At 50.5% G+C, this 23,685-nt stretch overlaps 1 protein-coding gene across 3 annotated transcripts in view; it reads right to left on the bottom strand.

Moving 5' to 3' along the window:
- Nucleotides 1-838: 838 nt before the first annotated feature.
- Nucleotides 839-23,685, bottom strand: part of neil1 (nei-like DNA glycosylase 1) — a 46,244-nt gene continuing 23,397 nt past the window's right edge. For all 3 annotated transcript variants that reach the window (XM_078199830.1, XM_078199829.1, XM_078199831.1), the window contains exons 5-10: nt 19,482-19,581; nt 18,382-18,506; nt 16,203-16,230; nt 13,010-13,086; nt 4,804-5,020; nt 839-1,243 (exon numbers count right to left, since the gene is read on the bottom strand). In XM_078199830.1, the coding sequence (XP_078055956.1) occupies nt 1,170-1,243; nt 4,804-5,020; nt 13,010-13,086; nt 16,203-16,230; nt 18,382-18,506; nt 19,482-19,581 (621 nt within the window). In that variant the 3' untranslated portion in view covers nt 839-1,169. The remainder of the gene's footprint in view (nt 1,244-4,803; nt 5,021-13,009; nt 13,087-16,202; nt 16,231-18,381; nt 18,507-19,481; nt 19,582-23,685) is intronic.

Below are 23,685 nucleotides of genomic sequence, written 5' to 3'. Positions count from 1 at the left end.
ATTGCCTGCCTCAGAGATGGAAGGAGCAAAGCAAAGAGGTCATTGCCAAGAAAATATATTTTTATTACACTCTGCAGGCTTCGATGTGTGATAACCCCAAGATCGGACAGACCCACTAAAAGTTCACGACGAAAACCGTTGCTTATCCTCCCCAGAGGAGGACTTTAAGCAGACAGAACATTTACATACGGACTGTATCCTTCATTAAACTCTCCAATTAATGGGCGGCACAGCGGTTAGCACTGCTGCCTCACAGCGCCAGGGACCCGGGTTTAATTCCCAGCTTGGGTCACCGTCTGTGCGGAGTCTGCACATTCTCCCTGTGTCTGCTTGGGTTTCCTCCGGGTGCTCCGGTTTCCTCCCGCAGTCCGAAAGATGTAGCTTTGACAAAGCGTCATCTGGACTCGAAACATCAGCTCTTTTCTCTCCTTACAGATGCTGCCAGACCCGCTGAGATTTTCCAGCATTTTCTCTTTTGGGGTCCAAAAGATATGCTGATTAGGTGCTAAATTCTCCCTCAGTGTACCCAAACAGGCGTCGGAGTGTGGCGACTAGGGGATTTTCACAGTGACTTCATTGCAGTGTTAATGTAAGCCTACTTGTGACACTAATAAAATAAACTTAAACTTAACTCTCAGAACTATTTACAAATAAAGAACAAAGAACAGTACAGCACAGGAAACAGGCCCTTCGGCCCTCCAAGCCTGTGCCGCTCCTTGGTCCAACTAGACCAATCTATAGTAAAGGGTCCAAGCTAGGAACTGTCTCCGTGCTGGCTGGTGCACACGTCTCTGTCCGGTGCAGTGTTAATGTGAGCCTACTTGTGACACCAATAAATAAGCTTTTGATTTGATTTTATTTCAATGAAAAAACTAGGCCGACACTAAAAAAATAGAATATACTTTTTTAAAAAAGACATTTCTGTTCCTTTTTGAGATTAATCTTAATCTGTGCATTCCGAGACAGGAAGGATAGGATGCTACAGATTCGGAAAGTTCCAGGCTTTGTAATCATCTAGACATTGAACCTCTACGGCCATATTGGGTCAAAGAGGTCCCTGCACGGTCTATTGGTAGAATCCGTCCTCTCTACTCATCTTCATCCAATCTCTTTACGCCCATATCCTGATAAAACCAATTCAATCCAAGGATTCCCCCAGGATTTGTTCTTTAGAGTGGGGTTTGATGGCCCTTTCCCGATTTGGTCCTGGATTTCCTGGGTCGCTTGTTTGGGATTTCGGATTCTGCGGAACAAGAGAGAGAGAGAGAGAGAGAGACAAATAACATCAGGAGCAACACATCTGGGTGGTGCAGTGGCTGCCTCACAGCGCCGGGGAGCCGGGGTTCGATTCCCAGCTTGGGTCACTGTGTGGAGTCTACACATTCTCTCCGTGTCTGTGTGGGTTTCCCTCCGGGTGTTCCGGTTTCCTCCCACAGTCCAAAAGACGTGCTGGTTAGGGTGCATTGGCCGTGCTAAATTCTCCCTCAGTGATACCCGAACAGGCGCTGGAATGTGGCGGCTAGGGGATTTTTACAGTAACTTCATTGCAGTGTTAATGTAAGTCTTCTTGTGACTAATAAAATAAAATAAAAATAATCATCATCTGTAACGTAACAGAAATTTGACCAGGGCAGGGAGTTTGGCCGGAGGTAGGCATCTTCTACGATCATTGTATCGGGTTGTAGATGGTGTAGTTCTGTCGCAGACGGCAATCAGGATAACAAAAAGTGCTTCCATCTTGCCCGCTTCATCAGAGATCTTAAGCAGTCAAGCCAGTTTCAGTCACAGGCTCTACTTTCTTCCTTTGAGTCTATTCCATCCAATAATCTGGGCACACAGAAACCTTTAACATGCGTGGGCGCGGCTAACAGAACAGGTTTTGATTTGATTTGATTTGGGATACAGTTAAAAGTACAAAACATAACGTTCATAGAGTACATAGAGGGAGAAGGAAGGAGTGGGTGATGGCACAGTGGTTGGCACTGCTGCCTCACAGCGCCAGGGACCCGGGTTCAATTCCCGGCCTTGGGTCACTGTCTGTGCAGAGTTTGCACATTCTCCTCGTGTCTGCGTGGGTTTTCTCCGGGTGCTCCGGTTTCCTCCCACAGTCCAAAGATGTGCGGGTTAGGTTGATTGGCCGTGCTAAAATTGCCCCTTAGTGTCCTGAGATGCGTAGGTTAGAGGGGTTAGCGGGTAAATATGTAGGGATATGGAGGTAGGGCCTGGGTGGGATTGTGGTCGGTGCAGACCTGATGGGCCGAATGGCCTCTTTCTGCACTGTAGGGTTTCTATGATTCTATGATGTATTAACATACAGTGAAAAGTATTGTTCTTGTGCACTATATAGACAAAGCATACCTGTACAAAACTCTGGTCCGGCCGCATTTGGAGTATTGCGTACAGTTCTGGTCGCCGTATTATAGGAAAGATGTGGAAGTGTTGGAAAGGGTGCAGAGGAGATTTACCAGGATGTTGCCTGGTATGGTGGGAAAATCGTATGAGGAAAGGCTGAGGGGCTTGAGGTTGTTTTCGTTAGAGAGAAGAAGGTTAAGAGGTGACTTAATAGAGGCATACAAGATGATCAGAGGATTAGATAGGGTGGATAGTGAGAGCCTTTTTCCTCGGATGGTGTTGGCTAGCACGAGGGGACATAGCTTTAAATTGAGGGGTGAGAGATATAGGACAGATGTTAGAGGTGGGTTCTTTACTCAGAGAGTAGTAAGGGCGTGGAATGCCCTGCCTGCAGCAGTGGTGGACTCGTCAACGTTGAGAGCGTTCAAGTGGTTATTGGATAAACATATGGATGATATTGGAATAGTGTAGATTAGAGGGGCTTTAGATTGGTACCACTGGTCGGCGCAACATCGAGGGCCGAAGGGCCTGTACTGCGCTGTAATGTTCTATGTTCTATGTTCATAGAGAAGGAAAGGAGAGGGTGCAGAATGTAGTGTTACAGTCATAGCTGGTGTGTAGAGAAAGATCAACTTAATGCGAGGTAGGTCCATTCAAAAGTCTGACAGCAGCAGGGAAGAAGCTGTTCTTGAGTCGGTTGGTGCGTGACCTCAGACTTTTGTATCTTTTTCCCGAAGGAAGAAGGTGGAAGAGAGGATGTCCGGTGTGCGTGGGGTTCTTGAACAGGTGCCGGAGTGTGGCGACTGGGGAATTTCACAGTAATTTCATTGCAGTGTTAATGTAAGCCGACTTGTGACACTAATAAATAAACTATAAAACCCATCACTGATCAGAAAATCTGAACGATATTCTGAGGGGAGGGTTGAGATAAAAAGGGTGTCTGATGTCCAGGTATTTTGGTCCAACAGATCCTCAGCAACCTGCCAAAAGGAACCAACCAATCTGATCTCACTCCCGTCTCGAGTGTGTCGGAGCTGCGTCTCTCTTGCTGAGGAAGGATCCAAGTCCCTGTCAGTGTCCCAGATGAAAGCGCAGATCCCTAACCCGCTGTGCTTCCCAGTAATCTAGGTCAACAAAGACTCTTGTCAAGAGTCACTTTAAATAAAACAAAATGTTCAAATGAAAGCTCGCTTCAAACGTGCCTTGAAGCTGGAAGGAGAGATTTGCTCAAAATGCAAGCAGGTTCAAACCCACCGCATTATCAGAGATTAACGGCTATTTTAGGGGTGATCTGATTGTTCATTTGATGTATAAGCGAATGTTAAGATTTGGCCCCCTGGTGTTGGTTTACTAAATTTTCCACAGGGAATGCAGTTCGAATCATAGAATCCCGACAGCGCAGAAGAGGCCATTCAGCCCAAACTCCACACAGACAGTGACCCGAGGCTGGAATCGAACCCAGGTCCCTGTCGCTGTGAGGACAGCAGTGCTAACCCACTGTGCCACCCTGATGCTTCTGGCTATTACTCCAGGATTTTCTGCCTTGCCGCCTGACTGTTCACACCCAATTCTATTACCTTTTGCAGCTTCTGCTGGAGGCAATGGTTCTGCCGCCATTTTCTTTCTGCCGCGGCTAGTCGTCCTTTTCCTTGTTCCCTTGTCCGTCTGCAGCCCCTCGGCATGTCCCCCTCCCCCCGCTACGATCCCAGGGGTGAGCTGGATGGAAATATTTCCCCTCTGTCTAATCCAGGCCTACTCTCCGCCCTATCCCCGTAACCCCACACATTTGGGCAATCCCCCAAACCTTCACGTCCTGGAACACAAAGGGGCAATTTAGCATGGCCAATCCCCCTAACCTGCACATCTTTTGACACTAAGGGGCAATTTAGCATGGCCTATCCCCCTAACCTACACATCTTTGGACACTAAGGGGCAATTTAGCATGGCCAATCCACCTAACCTGCACATCTTTGGACACTAAGGGGCAATTTAGCATGGCCAATCCACCTAACCTGCACATCTTTGGACACTAAGGGGCAATTTAGCATGGCCAATCCACCTAACCTGCACATCTTTGGACACTAAGGGGCAATTTAGCATGGCCAATCCACCTAACCTGCACATCTTTGGACACTAAGGGGCAATTTAGCATGGCCAATCCACCTAACCTGCACATCTTTGGACACTAAGGGGCAATTTAGCATGGCCAATCCATCTAACCTGCACATCTTTCGGACTGTGGGAGGAAACCGGAGCACCCGGAGGAAACTCACGCAGACACGGGGAGAACGTGCAGACTCCGCACAGACAGTGACCCGAGGCTGGAATCGAATCCGGGTCCCTGTCGCTGTGAGGGCAGCAGTGCTAACCACTGTGCCACCCTGATGCTTCTGGCTATAACTCCAGGGTTTTCTGCCTTGTCGCCTGACTGTTCACACCCAATTCTATTACCTTTTGCAGCTTCTGCTGGAGGCGATGGTTCTGCCGCCATTTTCTTTCTGTCGCGGCTAGTCGTCCTTTTCCTTGTTCCCTCGTCTGTCTGCAGCCCCTCGGCGGTTTGCTCCTTAGCCGCTTTGGCACTCCGAGGCCGCTTCTGGGAAAGATCCGTCGGGACCTTTGGAGTCTTCCGCCGCTCCGACTTCACCTTCCCTTCCCTGGATTCAGAGTCCTGGCAACAACAGAAAAATCGCACGGTCAACAGTTGGGGAACCAAGGCCTAGCACATCAACAGGAAATAACTGGCATTTTGGGCGGCACGGTGGCACAGTGGTTAGCACCGCTGCCTCACAGCTCCAGGGACCTGGGTTCGATCCCGGCTTGGGTCACTGTCTGTGCAGAGTCTGCACGTTCTCCCCATGTCTGCGTGGGTTTCCTCCGGGTGCTCCAGTTTCCTCCCACAGTCCAAAGATGTGCGGATTAGGTGGATTGGCCATGCTAAATTACCCCTTAGTGTTAGGGGGACTAGCAGGGTAAATACGTGCGGTTACGGGGATAGGGACTGGGTGGGATTGTGGTCGGTGCAGACTCGATGGACCGAATGGCCTCCTTCTGCACTGTAGGGATTCTATGATTTATGTAGCGCCCTTCACGTCCCGAGGATGCCCCCAAAGTGTTACACGGCATTGCTGTGATGCCGTCACTGTTGTAATGGGGGCGGCACAGCAGCCAACAGCGCACAGCAAGATCCCACATATAACATACCTCACTGTTCCACTTTGTCGCTGCTTTTTTAAAAAAAAAAAATTCTTTTATGGGCCGGGCCAGGATTTATTGCCCATCCCTAGTTGCCCTTGAGGGGGCAGTGAAGAGTCAACCACATTGCTATGACTCTGGAGTCACATGTAGGCCAGACCGGGTAAGGATGGCAGATTTCCTTCCCTAAAGGGAACCAGATGGGTTTTTAACGACAATCATTTCACGGTCATCATTGGACTATTAATTCCAGATTTTTATTTCATCATCTGCCACGGTGGGATTCAAACCTCGATCCCCAGAGCATTACCCTGGGTCTCTGAATTACTAGTCCAGTGACAATATGATTGGGCCGCTTTCCACCGAGCAGCACTGTGGGTTTACCCACACAAGAGGGAAAGTCATCGCCCTCTTCCCAAAGGCAATAGAAATGACTCTGCACAAAAGGAGCCTACATGGCCCATCATATCTCCACTGGCTTGTAGGTACTGGAATCCAATAAGTCTCATTCTTTCCCCCAACCCGAAAGTGGGGCAGCATGGTGGCACAGTGTGTTAGCACTGCTGCCTCACAGCGCCTGGGACCCGGGTTCGATTCCCGGCTTGGGTCACTGTCTGTGTGGAGTCTGCACGCTCTCCCCGTGTCTGCGTGGGTTTCCTCCGGGTGCTCCGGTTTCCTCTCACAGTCTGAAAGACGTGCTGGTTAGGGTGCATTGGCCGTGCTAAATTCTCCCTCAGTGATACCCGAACAGGCGCCGGAGTGTGACGACGAGGGGATTCTCACAGTAACTGCATCGCAGTGTTAATGTCAGCCTACTTGTGGCACTAATGAATAAATTTTACAATACTTTTTCTTTCCGAGTATTTATCCAAGCTTCTTATAAAAATTATTATTGAATCTGCTTCCCCCACCCTGTCAGGCTGGAACACTCCACATCACAGCAACTCACTGTGTTAAATAATGTTTCTTCATGTTGCCTTCTTTTGCAAGTGTCCAAAGATGTGCGGGTTAGGTGGATTGGCCATGCTACATTGCCCCTTAGTGTCCCGAGATAAGAACATAAGAAATAGGAGCAGGAGTAGGCCATCTAGCCCCTCGAGCCTGCCCCGCCATTCAATAAGATCATGGCTGATCGGAAGTGGATCAGTTCCACTTACCCGCCTGATCCCTATAACCCCTAATTCCCTTACCGATCAGGAATCCATCTATCCGTGATTTAAACATATTCAACGAGGTAGCCTCCACCACTTCAGTGGGCAGAGAATTCCAGAGATTCACCACCCTCTGAGAGAAGAAGTTCCTCCTCAACTCTGTCCTAAAGCGACCCCCCTTTATTTTGAGGCAGTGCCCTCTAGTTCTAGTTTCCTTTCTAAGTGGAAAGAATCTCTCCATCTCTATCCTATCCAGCCCCTTCATTATCTTATAGGTCTCTATAAGATCCCCCCTCAGCCTTCTAAACTCCAACGAATACAAGATGTGCGGGTTAGGTGGATTGGCCATGCTAACTTCCCCCTTCGTATCAGGGGGATTGGCAGGGTAAATATATGGGGTTATGGGGATAGGGTCTGGGTGGGATTGTTGTTGGTGTAGACCCGGTGGGCCGAATGGCCTCCTTCTGCACTGTATCAATCTTCAGAATCTATGATCCTACGATACTCCAGCCAAAGGCAGAGCGGTGCCTTCTAATGAATGCTTTATCAGATAGCGCTTCCTCGCTGTTATACTCGATTCCACTATTAATAAAGGCACGGATGCCTGAAGCTCTTTATTTAAAACAGATTTATCTACTTAGCCTGCCAAAGATATTGGCAGCCAAGTGGTCAGCACTGCTGCTTCACAGCGCCAGGGACCTGGGTTCGATTCCCGGCTTGGGTCTCTGTCTGTGCGGAGTTTGCACATTCGCCCTGTGTCTGCGTGGGTTTCCTCCGGGTGCTCCGGTTTCCTCCCACAGTCCGAGAGATGTGCTGGTTAAGTGCATTGACCGTGCTAAATTCTCCCTCAGTGTACCCGAACAGGCACCAGAGTGTGGCGATTAGGGGATTTTCACAGTAACTTCATTGTAGTGTTAATGTAAGCCTACTTGTGACACTAATAAATAAACTTAAAATTGCATCTGCCCATTTTACCAGTCTGTGCGTTTTCCTAAAGTTTGTTCCAATCTCCCTCATTGGTCGCTATATTCTTGAGATTTGCATCATCTGAAATCTTTGAAGTTAGCGGCACAGTGGCACAATGGTTAGGGGTGGCACAGTCGTTAGCACTGCTGCCTCACAGTGCCAGGGACCTGGGTTCAATTCCGGTCTTGGATCACTGTCTGTGTGGAGTTTGCACGTTCTCCCCGTGTGTGCGTGGGTTTCCTCCGGGTGCTCCGGTTTCTTCCAACAGTCCAAAGATGTGCGGGTTAGGTGGATTGGCCGTGCTAAATTGCCCCTAGTACCAGGCGGGCTAGCAGGGTTAATACATGGGGTAATGGGGATAGGGCCTGGGTGGGATTGTGCTCCGTGCAGACCTGATGGGCCGAATGGCCTCCTTCTGCACTGTCGGGATTCTATGATTCTAAGTAATGCCCTGTGTGGCCAAGTTCAGGTCTGAGTCAATGATAGGGTTTATTTGATGTTCTGCCTAATCACATCGTTAGGGTTAAGAGAACGAGGTGATGGGTATGAATTGGCTTTGTAAATCCTGTGCGGGGGAGGAGCGAGGGTAACCTCCTGGTCAGCCTGCTCCTGAGCTTGGCCAAGTTCGCCGTGAGCAGGTGCGGGCAGCGGGCATTTGGAGATTCCAACCTGAGTGTCTGCCCCGTCTACGTTGGTGGCCGCGTGGCCTTGGAGAGGGAGCACGCTGTCCGCTGGCACGCTTCAGGCCTTCCATGCCCAATGGGCACCGCAGTGAGGGGGGGCGCTGGGGCACATCACCACCGCCAGGGATGACATTTAGATTTAATTAATTGCGGTTCGTTTTTGATGTTTGGTTTTCGTTCCAGTGTCTCACCGGGGGGATGTCACTTTTGTGTAATATATCGATTGTTGTTCCATGGAAAGAGTATAATTTCTTCATTTCATCCTTTGTCCCCAATCATTTGTTAATTTGATGTACTCAAAGGGCTATAAATAGGGGACAGCTGGGACACTGGGCTGAGCGGAGAGACGGGATAAGTCAATAAGATAAGCTCTCTCTCCCCATCTCAGCTTCTTCAACTAGCTTGGATTCCATTCACACACACACACTGCACACAATTCTGGTCTCCCTGCTATAGGAGGGATGTTATTAAACTGCAAAGAGTGCAAAAAAATGGTCTACAAGGACGTGACCGGGACTGGAAGGTTTGAATTATAAGGGGAGGCTGGATAGGCTGGGACTTTTTCCCCTGGAGCGTAGATGGATGAGGGGTGACCTTATAGAGGTTTATAAAATCATGAGGGGCAAAGATAAGGTGAATAGACAAGGTCTTTTCCCCAGGGTAGGGGAGTCCAAAACTAGAGGGCATAGGTTTAAGGTGAGAGGGGAAAGATTTAGAAGGGACCCGAGGAGGTAACCTTTTCACGCAGAGGGTGGTGAGTGTATGGAATGAGCTGCCAGAGGAGGTGGTAGAGGCGGGTACAATTACAACATTTAAAAGACATTTGGACAGGGACACGGATGGGAAAGGTTTAGGGGGATATGGGCCAAACGCAGGCAAATGGGACCAGCGCAGTTTTGGAAGTGGACAGCACGGTGGCACAGTGGTTAGCACTGCTGCCTCACAACACCAGGGTTTGATTGGGTCACTGTCTGTGAGAAGTCTGCACCTTCTCCCCATGTCTGCGTGGGTTTCCCTCCGGGTGCTCTGGTTTCCTCCCACAGTCCGAAAGACACGCTGGTTAGGTGGATTGGCCGTGCCAAATTGCTCCTTAGTGTCAGAGGGACTAACTAGGGAAAATGCAAGGGGTTATGGGGGGGGTCGAGCCTGGGTGGGATTGTGGTCGGTGCAGACTCAATGGGCTGAATGGCCTCCTTCGGCACTGTAGGATGCTATGAAACCTGGTTGGCATGGACGAATTGGGCCCAAGGGCCTGTTTCCGTGTTGTAAATCACTCTAACTCACTGACATCCTCTCGCAAACACCACGTGCTGAAAGGTAACCATTAAACTACTCTCTGCCTTCCACCCCACATCCAATTTCAAATCCATAATGCCCTGTCCCCAGTACACCCATGGCTTTCCGTGTTGCCAAGACGCCAGTCAATCAATGCCAACCTTGCCAATGATGCCCAAGATTGACTTTTTTGTTTAATTGTCTTAAGAAACCAGCACAAGACAAACTAAGGGGTTAAATAAGCTTTCACATGGTAACGGGATATTTTCTGTGCGTTTTTAATTTACAGACATGTGGGACCTCTTGGTTTCAATAATGAACTGGCTGGGAACAGCGTCTGGGAGCTATTTTCAGCGATTGGGATAGATCGGTGTGAAATATTTGGACCAAAGAGAAAACCATAAACCTCAAGCCTAAGATGAAGTCATTCATTCACCACATATATCCCGACACGCAGGATTCCTTAGTTAGGACGTGTCAAAGCTGAGGAATAGGGATACCCCGTAAACTTGTGGAAAAGTTGAACTTGTGGAAAGGTCCGCCCCAGGATTTTTGGCCTGGAAATAAAATGTAACTCTTCATCTCACATCTTGGGGGCGATTCTCCCACTCCGCTGAAAAATTAGCATAGCGGGCCAGGAGAAACACCGGGGGGGGGGGGGGGGGACGATGCGTGGGATCTGCGCCCCGCTAGCACCCGCACCCTGTTACCGTCTCCCAGCGCCGGATTTCCAGTGCTCTCTGCTCGACAACTATTTCATGGTCATCAGTAGATTCTTAATTCCAGATATTTTTTTATTGAATTCAAATTCTGCCGTGGCGGGATTCGAACGCTGGTCCCCAGAACATTAGCTGAGTTTCTGGATTAATAGTCTAACGATAATACCACTAGGCCGTCGCCTCCCCAAATGGACCAGGATACAAAGGTAGGAAAAATAGTGAGTGGGAAAAGCTGAATTGGAGCATTTTGCCAATCCAATACCATCACAATGTTTCAGTGCTTCACAATATACAGACCTCCCACACCCCCAAACCCACGATATAAACAACAAAGGGGCAGCACGGTAGCACAGTGGTTAGCACTGCTGCTTCACAGCTCCAGAGACTTGGGTTCGATTCCTGGCTTGGGTCGCTGTCTGTGTGGAGTTTGCACATTCTCCTCGTGTCTGCGTGGGTTTCCCCCGGGTGCTCCGGTTTCCTCCCACAGTCCAAAGATGTGTGGGTTAGGTTGATTGGCCATGCTAAAAAAAAAAATTGCCCTTCGTGTCCTGAGATGTGTAGGTTAGAGGGATTAGTGGATAAATCTGTCGGGATATGGGGGTAGGGCCTGGATGGGATTGTGGTCGGTGCAGACTCGATGGGCCGAATGGCCTCTTTCTGTACTGTAGGGTTTCTATGATTTCTATGAATATTACAACACAGGAACAGGCCCTTCGGCCCTCCAAGCCTGCACCGACTATGCTGCCCGACTGAACTAAAACCCCCTACCCTTCCAGGGACCATATCCCTCTATTCCCTCTGTACTTGTCCAGGCGCCCCTTAAAACTCACTATAATATCTCTACAGAGAGGTGAGAATCCAGATAAAAATCCAGGCTTATTAAGGGGAAGAAAGTCCGGAAAATCTGAGGAAACGATAGACTCTTCAACAGAACCTTCCAGATTAAAAATCCTTTTGGTAAAGAAAAACGGGAAGAAGAAGCTCATTCTTGAAGCAACATGGAGGATAAAGATGAAAGCTAAAATTCAACGCGCCTCATAGAGTCATAGAGGTATACAGAAACAGGCCATTCGGCCCAACTCGTCCATGACGACCAGGTTTCCTAAACTGAACTAGCTCCATTTGCCTGCGTTTCCCTCTCAACCTTTCCCATCCGTGTACCTGCCCAAATATCTTTTAAATGTTGTAATTGTACCCACCTCCACCATCTCCTCTGGCAGCTCATTCCATACACTCACCACCCTCTGTGTGAAAAAGTTGCCCCTCGGGTCCCTTTTAAATCTTTCCCCTCTCACCTTAAACCTACGCCCTCTAGTTTTGGACTCCTCTACCCTGAGGAAAAGGCTATTCACCTTATCTACGCCCCTCATGATTTTATAAACCTCTATAAGGTCACCCCCCGTCATCTTCCGACGCTCCAGGGAAAAAAGTCCCAGTGTATCCCCCCTCTCCTTATAATTCAAATCTTCCAGTCCCGGGAACATACTTGTAAATCTTTTTTGCACCCTTTCCAGTTTAATAATTCCTTTAGTCTTCCCTCATGGATAGACTCATATAGTCTTCGATCCATTACTGGATGACTCTTGAATAAGGTTTCCTCCCACAGTCCGAAAGACGTGCTGGTTAGGTGGATTGGCCGTGCTAAATTCTCCCTCAGTGTTACCCGAACAGGCACCGGAGTGTGGCGACTAGGGGATTTTCACAGTGACTTCATTGCAGTGTTAATGTAAGCCTACTTGTGACACTAATAAATAAACTTTAAATTTTTAAGTGGATTCATGACAACTCTTGTTAACAAAATATAGAAACAAGACCCTTCGAACCTGCTTTTTATAATATATTTATTAGTGTCACGAGTAGGCCTACATTAACACTGCAATGAAGTTACTGTGAAAATCCCCTAGTTGCCACACTCCGGCGCCTGTTCGGGTACACTGAGGGAGAATTTAGCATGGCCAATGCATCTAACCAGCACGTCTTTCGGACTGTGGGAGGAAACCGGAGCACCCGGAGGAAACCCACGCAGACACGGGGAAATCCACACAGACCCAAGCTGGGAATCGAACCCAGATCCCTGGCGATGTGAGGCAGCAGTGCTAACCACTGTGCCACCGGATGTATAGGTTAGGTGAATTGGCCATGCTAAATTGCCCCTTAGTGTCCCAAGATGTGCGAACCGTTGTGCCACTGTGTATGATCAGAGCTGATGCTCTGTCTCAATGCCGCTTTCTGCCCCGACCCCTTGATGCTATTCAAATCTGAAAAAAAATCTATCTCTTTCTTGAATACATGAAGTCACTTGGCCTCCACAGCCTTCTGTGGTAGAGAATTCGAGCCAGACATGTGGTTATATATAAACACTCATCACATTAATATGGCTGGGGCCAATTATGCTACGTACTCTCTCTCACAGCGCCAGGGACCCGTGTTCGATTCCAGCCTCGGGTCACTGTCTGTGCAGAGTCTGCACATTCTCCCCGTGTCTGCGTGGGTTTCCTCCGGGTGCTCCGGTTTCCTCCCACAGTCTGAAAGACGTGCTGGTTAGGGTGCATTGGCCGTGCTAAATTCTCCCTCAGTGTACCCGAACAGGCGCCGGAGTGTGGCGACGGAGGGAACATTGCAGCGTTAATGTAAGCCTACTTAATAAACTTTAACTTATAGTGAACCTCACCTCAGGTGATAACGCCTTTTTTCCGTTTTCATCCACTGCCTTCGTTCTCCGCGACTTGGCTTTGGGAGTTTTGGATCCTTTGAGCCGGTGGGGACAGGGAGGAAGAGGGAGGGAGGAGGACGGAGGGGGGGAGGGGGGGGGGTGAGTGAGGGGGGGGTGAGGGGGAGTGAGGGGGGAAGTGAGGGGGGTGAGGGGAGGGGAGGGAGTGAGGGGGAGTGAGGGGGGGTGAGGGGAGGGGGAGGGGGAGGGAGGGGAGGGAGAGGGAGGGAGGGGGAGGGAGGGGGAGGGAGGGGGAGGGAGGGGGAGGGAGGGGGAGGGAGGGGGAGGGAGGGGGAGGGAGGGGGAGGGAGGGGGAGGGAGGGGGAGGGAGGGGGAGGGGAGGGGGAGGGAGGGGGGAGGGGGGGGGGGAGGGGGGAGGGGGGGGAGGGGGGGGGGGGGAGGGGGGGGAGGGGGGGGGAGGGGGGGGAGGGGGGGAGGGGGGGGAGGGGGGGGAGGGGGGGGAGGGGGGGAGGGGGGAGGGGAGGGGGGAGGGGGGAGGGAGGGAGGGAGGGGGAGGGAGGGGCAGGAGAGAGGAGGAGGGAGGGGGAGGGGGGAGGGAGGGGGGAGGGGGTGGGAGGGGAGGGAGGGGGTGGGAGGGGGTGGGAGGGGGAGGGAGGGGGAGGGAGAGAGGGGGGAGGGAGGGGAGGGAGGGAGGGGGAGGGAGGGAGGGAGGGGGAGGGGGAGGGAGGGGGAGGGAGGGGGAGGGAGGGGGAGGGAGGGGGAGGGAGGGGGAGGGAGGGGGAGGGAGGGGGAGGAGGGAGGGGGAGGGAGGGGGAGGGAGGGGGAGGGAGGGGGAGGGGAGGGGGAGGGAGGGGGAGGGAGGGGGAGGGAGGGGGAGGGAGGGGGAGGGAGGGGGAGGGAGGGGGAGGGGGAGGGGGGAGGGAGGGGGAGGGAGGGGGAGGGAGGGGGAGGGAGGGGGAGGGAGGGGGAGGGAGGGGGAGGGAGGGGGAGGGAGGGGGAGGGAGGGGGAGGGAGGGGGAGGGAGGGGGAGGGGGAGGGAGGGGGAGGGAGGGGGAGGGGAGGGGGAGGGAGGGGGAGGGAGGGGGAGGGAGGGGGAGGGAGGGGGGGAGGGGGAGGAGGAGGGAGGGGGAGGGAGGGGGGAGGGAGGGAGGGGGAGGGGAGGGGGAGAGAAAGAGAGATGATTTGGTGTTAAAGAATATAGTCACAATTGTAACCCCGTGGAGCCTCACTGCTAAGGAAGGGGACCAACCCCCACACTCGCTGAACTGACTAAATGGGAATTCACGGACTATCAAGGCATTTGACGCCGATGGTTTTACAAAGCACAACACAAACAAAAAGGCGAAAATCATAGAATCCCGACAGTGCAGAAGGAGGCCATTCGGCCCATCGAGTCTGCACTGACCACAATCCCACCCAGGCCCTATTCCCATAACCCCACATATTTACCCTGCTAATCCCTCTAACCAACGCATCCCGGGACACTAAGGGGCAATTTAGCACGGCCAATCAATCTAACCCGCACGTCTTTGGACTGTGGGAGGAAACCAGAGCACCCGGAGGAAACCCACGCAGACACGGGGAGAACGTGCAGACTCCACACAGACAGTGACCCAAGCCGGGAATCGAACCCGGGTCCCTGGCGCTGTGAGGCAGCAGTGCTAACCACTGTGCCAGCGACAATGCTGGAAATAGTGATGTCTGGCTGTTTCTTTGGTGAGAGAAACGGGGATAACAGCTGGCTATCTCCGACCTCCCCCGCAGCTAGGATTCTCCAGTCCCGCTGCTGTGAATGGAGACTTGGCCGGGGCGACAAATTCTCCATTCGCGCTGGCAGCAGTAGCGGGGCGTGCGAGACCGGAGAATTTGAAGAAGTTAGATATGTTCTTGGGGGTGGGTGGCACAGTGGTTAAGCATTGCTGCCTCACAGCACCAGAGACCCGGTTCGATCCCGGCCTCGGGTCGCAGTCCGTGCGGAGTCTGCACTTTAAAGTTAAAAGTTAAAGTTCATTTATCAGTCACAAGTAAGGCTTACATTAACACTGCAATGAAGTTGCTGTGAAATTCCCCTAGTCGCCACACTCCGGCGCCTGTTCGGGTCAATGCGCCTTAACCAACACGTCTTTCGGACTGTGGGAGGAAACCGGAGCACCCGGAGGAAACCCACGCAGACACGGGGAGAACGTGCAGACTCCACACAGACTCAAGCCGGGAATTGAACCCGGGTCCCTGGCGCTGTGAAGCAGCAGTGCTAACCGCTGTGCTACCGTGCCACCCCAAAAGGGAGAACATTCTCCCCGTGTCTGCGTGGGTTTCCTGCGGGTGCTCCCATTTCCTCCCACAGTCCAAAAGATATGCAGGTTAGGTGGATTGGCCATGATAAATTGCCCCAAAATGAGTAAATTAGGGGGATTGGTGATGTAAATACGTGGGGTCGTGGGAATTAGGCAGACTTGACGGGCCGAATGGACTGCTTCAGCACTGTAGAGATTCTATGATTGAAGGTGTGGGTTGAGGGTGAGGATGGAGAGAAGGGGAAGAAGGTAGTCATAAAGTGCCCAGACAAAAGATGTTCCTCGAGTTTGCATTGAGCTTTGGACAATAAGGAATCTCATCCAAACTGGCATCAAGAAATTCAGAAAAAGAGTTCAATGGATTTATAACTAAACACCATGAGGAAGATAACTACAGCCCTAAAAGTAGAGGCTTAATATTATATACTGCGTACGGTGGCACAGTGGTTAGCACCGCTGCCTCACAGCACCAGGGTCCCGGGTTCGATTCCCGGCTCGGGTCACTGTCTGTGCGGAGTCTGCACGTTCTCCCCGTGTCTGCGTGGGTTTCCTCCGGGTACTCCGGTTTCCTCCCACAGTCCAAAAGACGTGCTGGTTAGGTGCTAAATTCTCCCTCTGTGTAACCCGAACAGGCGCCGGAGTGTGGAACGAGGGGATTTTCACAGTAACTTCATTGCAGTGTTAATGTAAGTTGACTTGTGACACTAATAAACTAAACTAGAACCAATTTCTAGGGGAGGGAGGGGGTGCCTGGATGGGGGAGATACCACAAAAGGTGAGAACAGCAACGGGACCTCAGCAGCAGAGGCCGGTTCAGGGGAACTTCAAGCATGAGCCTTTCTCTCTTTCTTAAATAATGGGTGTGGAACTGAAAAGGAAAAGAATCAAGTCATTCTCACCTCTTGGTGCCATTGGTCCTGGGTTACCCTGGAATAAAATCAAGATACAAAAGCTTAAAGTTTGTTAAATTAAACTGCAGCCCAGGATGTGACAGGGCTGCAACAGGCCACTCAGCCCATCAATTGTTTGCTGCTCCACATTAGCCATAGAATCATAGAATTCTACAGTGCAGAAGGAGACCATTCAGCCCATTGAGCCTGCACTGGCAACAATCCCACCCAGGCCCTATCCCCGTATCCACATGTATTTACCCTAGCCAATCCTCCTGAGGGGCAATTTAGCATGGCCAATCCGCCTAACCCGCACATCTTTTGGACTGTGGGAGGAAACCGGAGCACCCGGACGAAACCCACGTAGACACGGGGGAGAATGTGCAGACTCCACACAGACAGTGACCCAAGCCGGGATTGAACCCGGGTCCCTGTGAGGCAGCAGTGCTAACCACTGTGCCATTTAGTTCAGTCTCCATTTCCTGCTCACTGCCCGAACTCTTCTTTATTCCTCTTTCCAGCGAGTCAGCTTATTCCTTTAGAAACATAACATTGAGATGGTCCCCCCAGCACCATAAGATATAGGGACAGAAGTAGGCCATTTGGTCCATCAGGTCTGCTCCATGCTTCAATGAGATGACGACTGATCTGAAAAGATGATCCTCAACTCCACTTTCCCGCCTTATCCCCATTCCCTCGATTCCCTTACTGATTAAATATCTGTCTATCTCAACTTTGAACATATTTAACGACCCAGCCTCCACAGCCTCTGTGGTAAAGAATTCCACAGATTCACTCCCCGCTGAGAGAAGGAATTCCTCCTCGTCTCTGTCTTAAATGGGCGATTCCCTTACTCTGAGATTGTGCCCTCTGGTCCCAGACTCTCCCACAAGGGGAAACAACCTCTCAGCAGCTACTCTGTCAATCCCCCTGAGAATCCCAGAGGTCTCAATAAGGTCGCCTCTCGTTCTTCTAACCTCCAATGTGTACAGGCCCAACCCACTCAACCTCTCCTCATAAGAAAATCAATCTAGCGAACCTTCTCTGGACTGCCTTATCATCATCATATGTTCAAAATCATGAGGAGTTTTGGACCATCGATTCCCTGCAGTGCAGAGAGAGGCTATCTAGCCCATTGAATCTGCACTGATTCCCTGAAAGGTGTCTTACCCAGGGTGGCACAGTGGTTAGCACTGCTGCCTCACAGCGCCAGGGACCCGGGTTCAATTTCGGCCTTGGGTCACTGTGGAGTTTGCACGTTCTCCCCGTGTCTGCGTGGGTTTCCTCTGGGTGCTCTCCCACAGTCCGAAAGATGTGCAGGATTGGCCATGCTAAATTGTCCTTTAGTTCCAAAGATGTGCAGGTTAGGGTGGATTGGCCATGCTAAATTGTCCCTTGGTGTTCAAAGATGTGCGGGTTAGCTGGATTGGCCATGCTAAATTGCCCCTTAGCGTCCAAAGATGTGTTGTTTAGGTGGATTGGCCATGCTAAATTGTCCCTTGGTGTTCAAAGATGTGCAGGTTAGCTGGATTGGCCATGCTAAATTGTCCCTTGGTGTTCAAAGATGTGCGGGTGAGCTGGATTGGCCATGCTAAATTGTCCCTTGGTGTTCAAAGATGTGCGGGTGAGCTGGATTGGCCATGCTAAATTGCCCCTTAGCGTCCAAAGATGTGTTGTTTAGGTGGATTGGCCATGCTAAATTGTCCCTTGGTGTTCAAAGATGTGCAGGTTAGCTGGATTGGCCATGCTAAATTGCCCCTTAGCGTCCAAAGATGTGTTGTTTAGGTGGATTGGCCATGCTAAATGCGTGGGGTAACCAGGATGGGGCAGGGGGTGGGGGATGTGCCTGGGTAAGATGTTCTTTCAGAGAGTCGGTGCAGATTCGATGGGCTGAATGGCCTCCTTCTGCACTGTAGGGAGTCTATGGTTCTAAGAGCAGACATGGGTGTGGGATTGATTGGAGCGCTCTAAGAGCTAGCACAAATCTGATAGGCTGAATGGCCTCCTCCCATGATGTAAGGCTCGATTTTTCATCTCACATGGTACTACGCATAGAAACATGCCAGTAGACAATCTGGACCTTCATCAGAATGGTATGGAACACATCCTGTGAGGTTGTCGCTGGGCAGGGAGATGTGGCTGATGTGGGACAGAGCTTTCAAACTGGCAGTAAAACCACTCCACTGACCTGGAACCAAATGGTTCTCCCGTTACTGTCACGTAGCAGCTGCATCCCATCAACGTAATAGCAGCGGAGCCAATCTTTAAAAGCAGAGGAGTCGTCCGAATGCTCTGGGTCGTAGCCCTTGCCATCTGTGGGCGGGCGAGAGGCAGAGAGGGCGTTAAACTGTTCCATTCATGTCAGGTAAACCACAGCTTCCTTTAAAATAGGCGTTCTCAATGAGGGACAGAAAAGGCCATCAAATCAACAATCACAACCTCGCTTACAATCTATAACTGAGGCCCCAGTACACAGCGATTAGCACTGCTGCCTCACAGCGCCAGGGACCCGGGTTCGATTATGGCCTCAGGTCACTGTCTGTGTGGAGTCTGCACGTTCTCCCCGTGTCTGCGTGGGTTTCCTCCGGGTGCTCCGGTTTCCTCCCACAGTCCAAAGACGTGCGGGTTAGGTGGATTGCCCGTGCTAAATTGTCCCTTGGTGTCCAAAGACCTGTAGGTTAGGCTTTTTGGCCATGTTAAATTGCCCCTTAGTGTCCAAAGATGTGCATGTTAGCTGGATTAGCCATGGCAAATTGCCCTTTAGTGTCCAAAGATGTGCAGGTTAGGTGGATTGGCCATGCTAAATTGCGCCTTAGTGTCCAAAGATGTGCAGGTTAGGTGGATTGGCCATGCTAAATTGCCCCTTAGTGTCCAAAGATGTGCAGGTTAGGTGGATTGGCCATGCTAAATTGCCCCTCAGTGTCCAAAGATGTGCAGGTTAGGTGGATTGGCCATGCTAAATTGCGCCTTAGTGTCCAAAGATGTGCAGGTTAGGTGGATTGGTCATGCTAAATTGCCCCTTAGTGTCCAAAGATGTGCAGGTTAGGTGGATTGGCCATGCTAAATTGTCCCTTAGTGTCCAAAGATGTGCAGGTTAGGTGGATTGGCCATGGTAAATGCACAGGCGTATGGGGATAGGGCAAGGGGGTGTGGTGGTGGGCTCTTTCAGAGGGTCGGTGCAGACTCGATGGGCTGAATGGCCTCTTCCATCACTGTAGGGATGCTATGGACGTGGTGTCATTTGTGTTCGGGATACGGGACGGAGTGCATAAAGACAGAGCGACTCACCCAAATTAATGACCTCCATCGGAAGCATGTGACAAAGCTCGAGAAGGTCAGGATTCTCCAGCTTCAACTTTAGTTTCTTGCTCAGAGTCAGCTCAGCAGTCTGGAATCGAGAGGCGGGGAGGATGTTAACAGACGCACAGTGACACGGCTCCAAAGCAACAACGAGTTGGAAGGAATTGGTTAATTTACAATAAAATTGTTTGACTTCAAAAACTACGTTAGGTCTGCTTCCCACTCGTGTCACCTTGTCATCTCACTTTGTCAAACAAATTTCTGCCCCAATCTATCCTGCTTTGGTGTCAACACCCCAGAGCTTCCTGAACCCCCACTCCGCCCCACCCAGCACCCCCCATTTCCCACTCTTCTCCCCCTCACTTGTTTATTTCTGACCCTTTAGGGTGGCACGGTGGCACAGTGGTTAGCATGGCAGCCTCACAGCACCAGGGACCCGGGTTCGATTCCCGGCTTGGGTCACTGTCTGTGCGGAGTCTGTACGTTCTCCCCATGTCTGCATGGGTTTCCTCCGGGTGCTCCGGTTTCCTCCCACACTCCAAAGATGTGCGGGTTAGGTAGAATGGCCACGCTAAATTGCCCCTTAGTGTCAAGGAGATTAGTTAGGGTAAATACATGGGGTTACGGTGATAGGGCTTGGGTGGGGATGTTGTCAGTGCAGATTCGATGGGCTGAATGGCCTCCTAAATGGTCCATAGGGATTCTAAAAGAAAAGACGCAGTACTCCATCACAAGGAACGCAGATTGGCACATTTGGTGGCACTCTGTTTTCTGAGGTGGTGCGTTCCAGCCTCACACATTCAAGTCCAACCCTCTGTTGCAGGGCCGAGGGAGTGCTGCCTTGTCAGAGGTGCCATGTTGGACAGTGCGGGAGGATGTGACAAAGACTCCTTGGCACTTTTCAAGTATCAGGTGGTTCTGAAGCCTTCACCCAGCATCTCCAGAGTAACTCAAGTAGTCACTCAATGGCCTACAAGACAACAATGCTATTGCGTCAAAGACAATTCCACGGCCGTGAACCAGTTTGAGGTGTTCTGAAGAGGTAAACAAAGGAAGTAAATCCAATTTCTTCCCTTAAACCTGAGAATAATCCACTCTTTAACTAACTACAAAATTCTAACAGGACTAGACAAGGTAGATGCAGAAAGGATGTTCTCGATGGTAGGGATGTCCAGAACCAGGGGTCACAGTCTGAGGATTCGAGGTAGACCATTTAGGACAGAGAGGAGGAGACATTCCGTCACCCAGAGAGTGGTCAGCCTGTGGAATTCGCTACCACAGAATGTAGTTGAGGCCAAAACATTGTACGTTTTCAAGGAGCAGTTAGATCATAGAATCCCTACAGTGCAGAAGGAGGCCATTTGGCCCATCGAGCCTGCACCGACCACAATTCCATCCAGCCCCTATCCCCATATATTTACCCGAGCTAGTTCCCCTGACACTAGGGTCAAGTTAGCATGGCCAATCCACCTAACCTGCACATCTTTGGACTGTGGGATGAAACCGGAGCACCCGGAGAAAACCCACACAGACACGGGGAGAAAGTGCAAATTCCACACAGACAGTGACCCAAGCCGGGAATCCAACCCAGGTCCCTGGCGCTGTGAGGCAGCAGTGCTAACCACTGTGCCACCGTGCCGATGTATCAGACTTGAAAGCGAAGGGGAATCAAAGGATATGGGGGGAGGCAGGATCAGGCTTTTGAGTTGGATGATCAGCCATGATTTTAATGAATGGCAGAGCAGGCCCGAAGGGCTGAATGGCCTCCTTCTGCTTCTATGTTTCTAATGAAAGTAAGGGCTGGTAACTGGGGCAAATGGACCCTCTGCACTGGGTAAATAAATCAATATTCTTGTAGTGCAAAGCTTTCTCTGTTAGGGTACCAGAGCAGAAACACCAAAGTTTGCTATGAAGTCCAACTAGCTCCCAACAGTTTGGTATTAGTGTGAGGATAAGGTGATTCACTCCAGGTGTGATTCTATTGGCACACCAGGAAGCTTCTTTCAAAACAAACGTTATTCAACAATACAGTTTAGCTATAACAAATGAATTAGCTTAACTTTTACCAACTGAAACACCTAAACATAACAAAATACATTTCTTAACTGCTAACCTATCTCGATGAGTTCCAATTTAAACAATATTCCTCTTATAGACTTAAACACCACTTCAAGATCAGTTAGCAATACATAGACTTTCATGCTGCTACTTGTTAACAGTCCTAGAGCCGTTGGGGGTGGGGGGAGAGAGGGACAGAGACAGAGAGACACTGGTCTTCTGAGAGCCCTAAACAGCAGCCTCCAGAGAGAGAGACAGACAGAAAGACACCTCATGATTCTTTAAGAACCAGGAAGAAACTGCTCTTGATTTTAAAAACACTGGGTGGAATGTTCCAGCCGTTCACGTCGACGGGATTTTCCGGTCCCGCTGCAGTGAACAGAGATTTGGCTGAGTCCCAAATTTTCCAACCTCGCTTGCAGCGGCAGTGGGGCATAAACGGCCAGTAATATCGCATCCACTATCTCTCCTGCAAGTCCAGCTCCGCCTACTAACATATGGCTGTCTCTCTCAATCAACCTAATCAAAATCCTACTCTGAAACCCCACGGGAAAATATAAACAAAAATGCATTAACTCAGATTCAAACGAACACATCCCCAGCTAAAATCAATGAGTAGCCTGCATTCCCAGCATGTGAACTGTCTGGTGCAGACAAATCGACACCGTGTGAAACAGCGCTGAATTTTAAACATACCCCTAACAAGAAACATGACAAAAATACATTTCTTAAAGGCACAGTATCATCACATCACTGTGACCTTTTCACAGTAACTTCATTGCGGTGTTAATGTGAACCAGCTTGTGACACTAATAAATAAACTTTAACTTTATGGGCAATAAACGCTGGCCCAGTCAACCCTGCTCAAATTAAATGAATGAATTTTTAAAGAAGAGTTTAAAATGTTTATTTATTAGTGTCACAAGTAGGCTTACATTAACACTGCACTGAAGTTACTGTGAAAATCCCCTAGTCGCCACACTCCGGCACCTGTTCGGGTACACTGAGGGAGAATTTAGCACGGCCAATGCATCCTAACCAGCACATCTTTCGGACTAGCCAAACAACATAAGTATTATCGCTATTGTACCCTTGAGGATAATTAAAAGACTTTAAAAATTAGAAGTTTTGCCACTGCGCAAAACACATCGCTTCCCGCCCCTCCCCCCACCCTCCCCCAGAGCAATGGGACATTAAATTTCTCGCATTCCGACAATAATTGATGGGGATATGAAATATTCAAAAGGCAACTGTGTGGAGTCCAACGCCACAGCGAGATGAGACAGAATGAAACATCAAAACAACACATTCTGTGGAACAAACACGGGCGCAAAATGGGTTAAAACTTGCCAGAAAGCACGAGCGGCAGATGGCGTTCACCTTTGAAGTCCGATTCTGGATTTTGGTTGCTGCTGGATACGGGACGGGGGGCGGGGGGGGGGGGGGGGGGGGCTTTAATTTGAAGCAGAGCTGCTGAGGCTAAACAGCATAATTCAAGGATCGACACATCAACTCAGCAACTTAAAAACCCGCCCCTCGCCAACACAAAACGTATCGTTTGTGGAATAGAAACAGAGGCCGGAATTTTACCGGCACGCCCGCCCCCGGAATCGGGGCTCGGAGAACGGCATTCTCCCTTGGCCATGGGCGGGATCGTACGAACCTCGGGCGGACGTGCTGGTAAAATTCCCCTCATAGAAACTGTAATCAGGAGGAGGCCATTCGGCCCTTCGAGCCTGCTCCGCCATTCATTTTGATCATGACTGATCATCAAATTCAATATCCTGATCCCCGCCGCTTCCCCCCATATCCCTTCATCTCTTTAGCCCCAAGAGCTATATCTAATTCCTTCTTGAAATCACACATTTTGGCCTCAGCTACAGAAACATAAAAACAAAATGGAAGATTCGTGCTCACTGGTCCAATTGAAACAACCTCAATTAAGGTTAAAACTACAGAAATCCATAACAAAGCCCAGGGTGGCACAGTGGTTAGCACTGCTGCCTCACAGCGCCAGGGACCCGGGTTCAATTCCATCCTTGAGTGACTGTCTGTGTGGAGTTTGCATGTTCTCCCCGTGTCTGCGTGGGTTTCCTCCGGGTGCTCCGGTTTCCTCCCACACTCCACACTCCAC

Source organism: Mustelus asterias, chromosome 29 (assembly GCF_964213995.1).
Source record: "Mustelus asterias chromosome 29, sMusAst1.hap1.1, whole genome shotgun sequence".
NCBI classification, from domain to species: Eukaryota; Metazoa; Chordata; class Chondrichthyes; order Carcharhiniformes; family Triakidae; genus Mustelus; species Mustelus asterias.
This window is presented reverse-complemented; position numbering and strand designations above follow the sequence as displayed.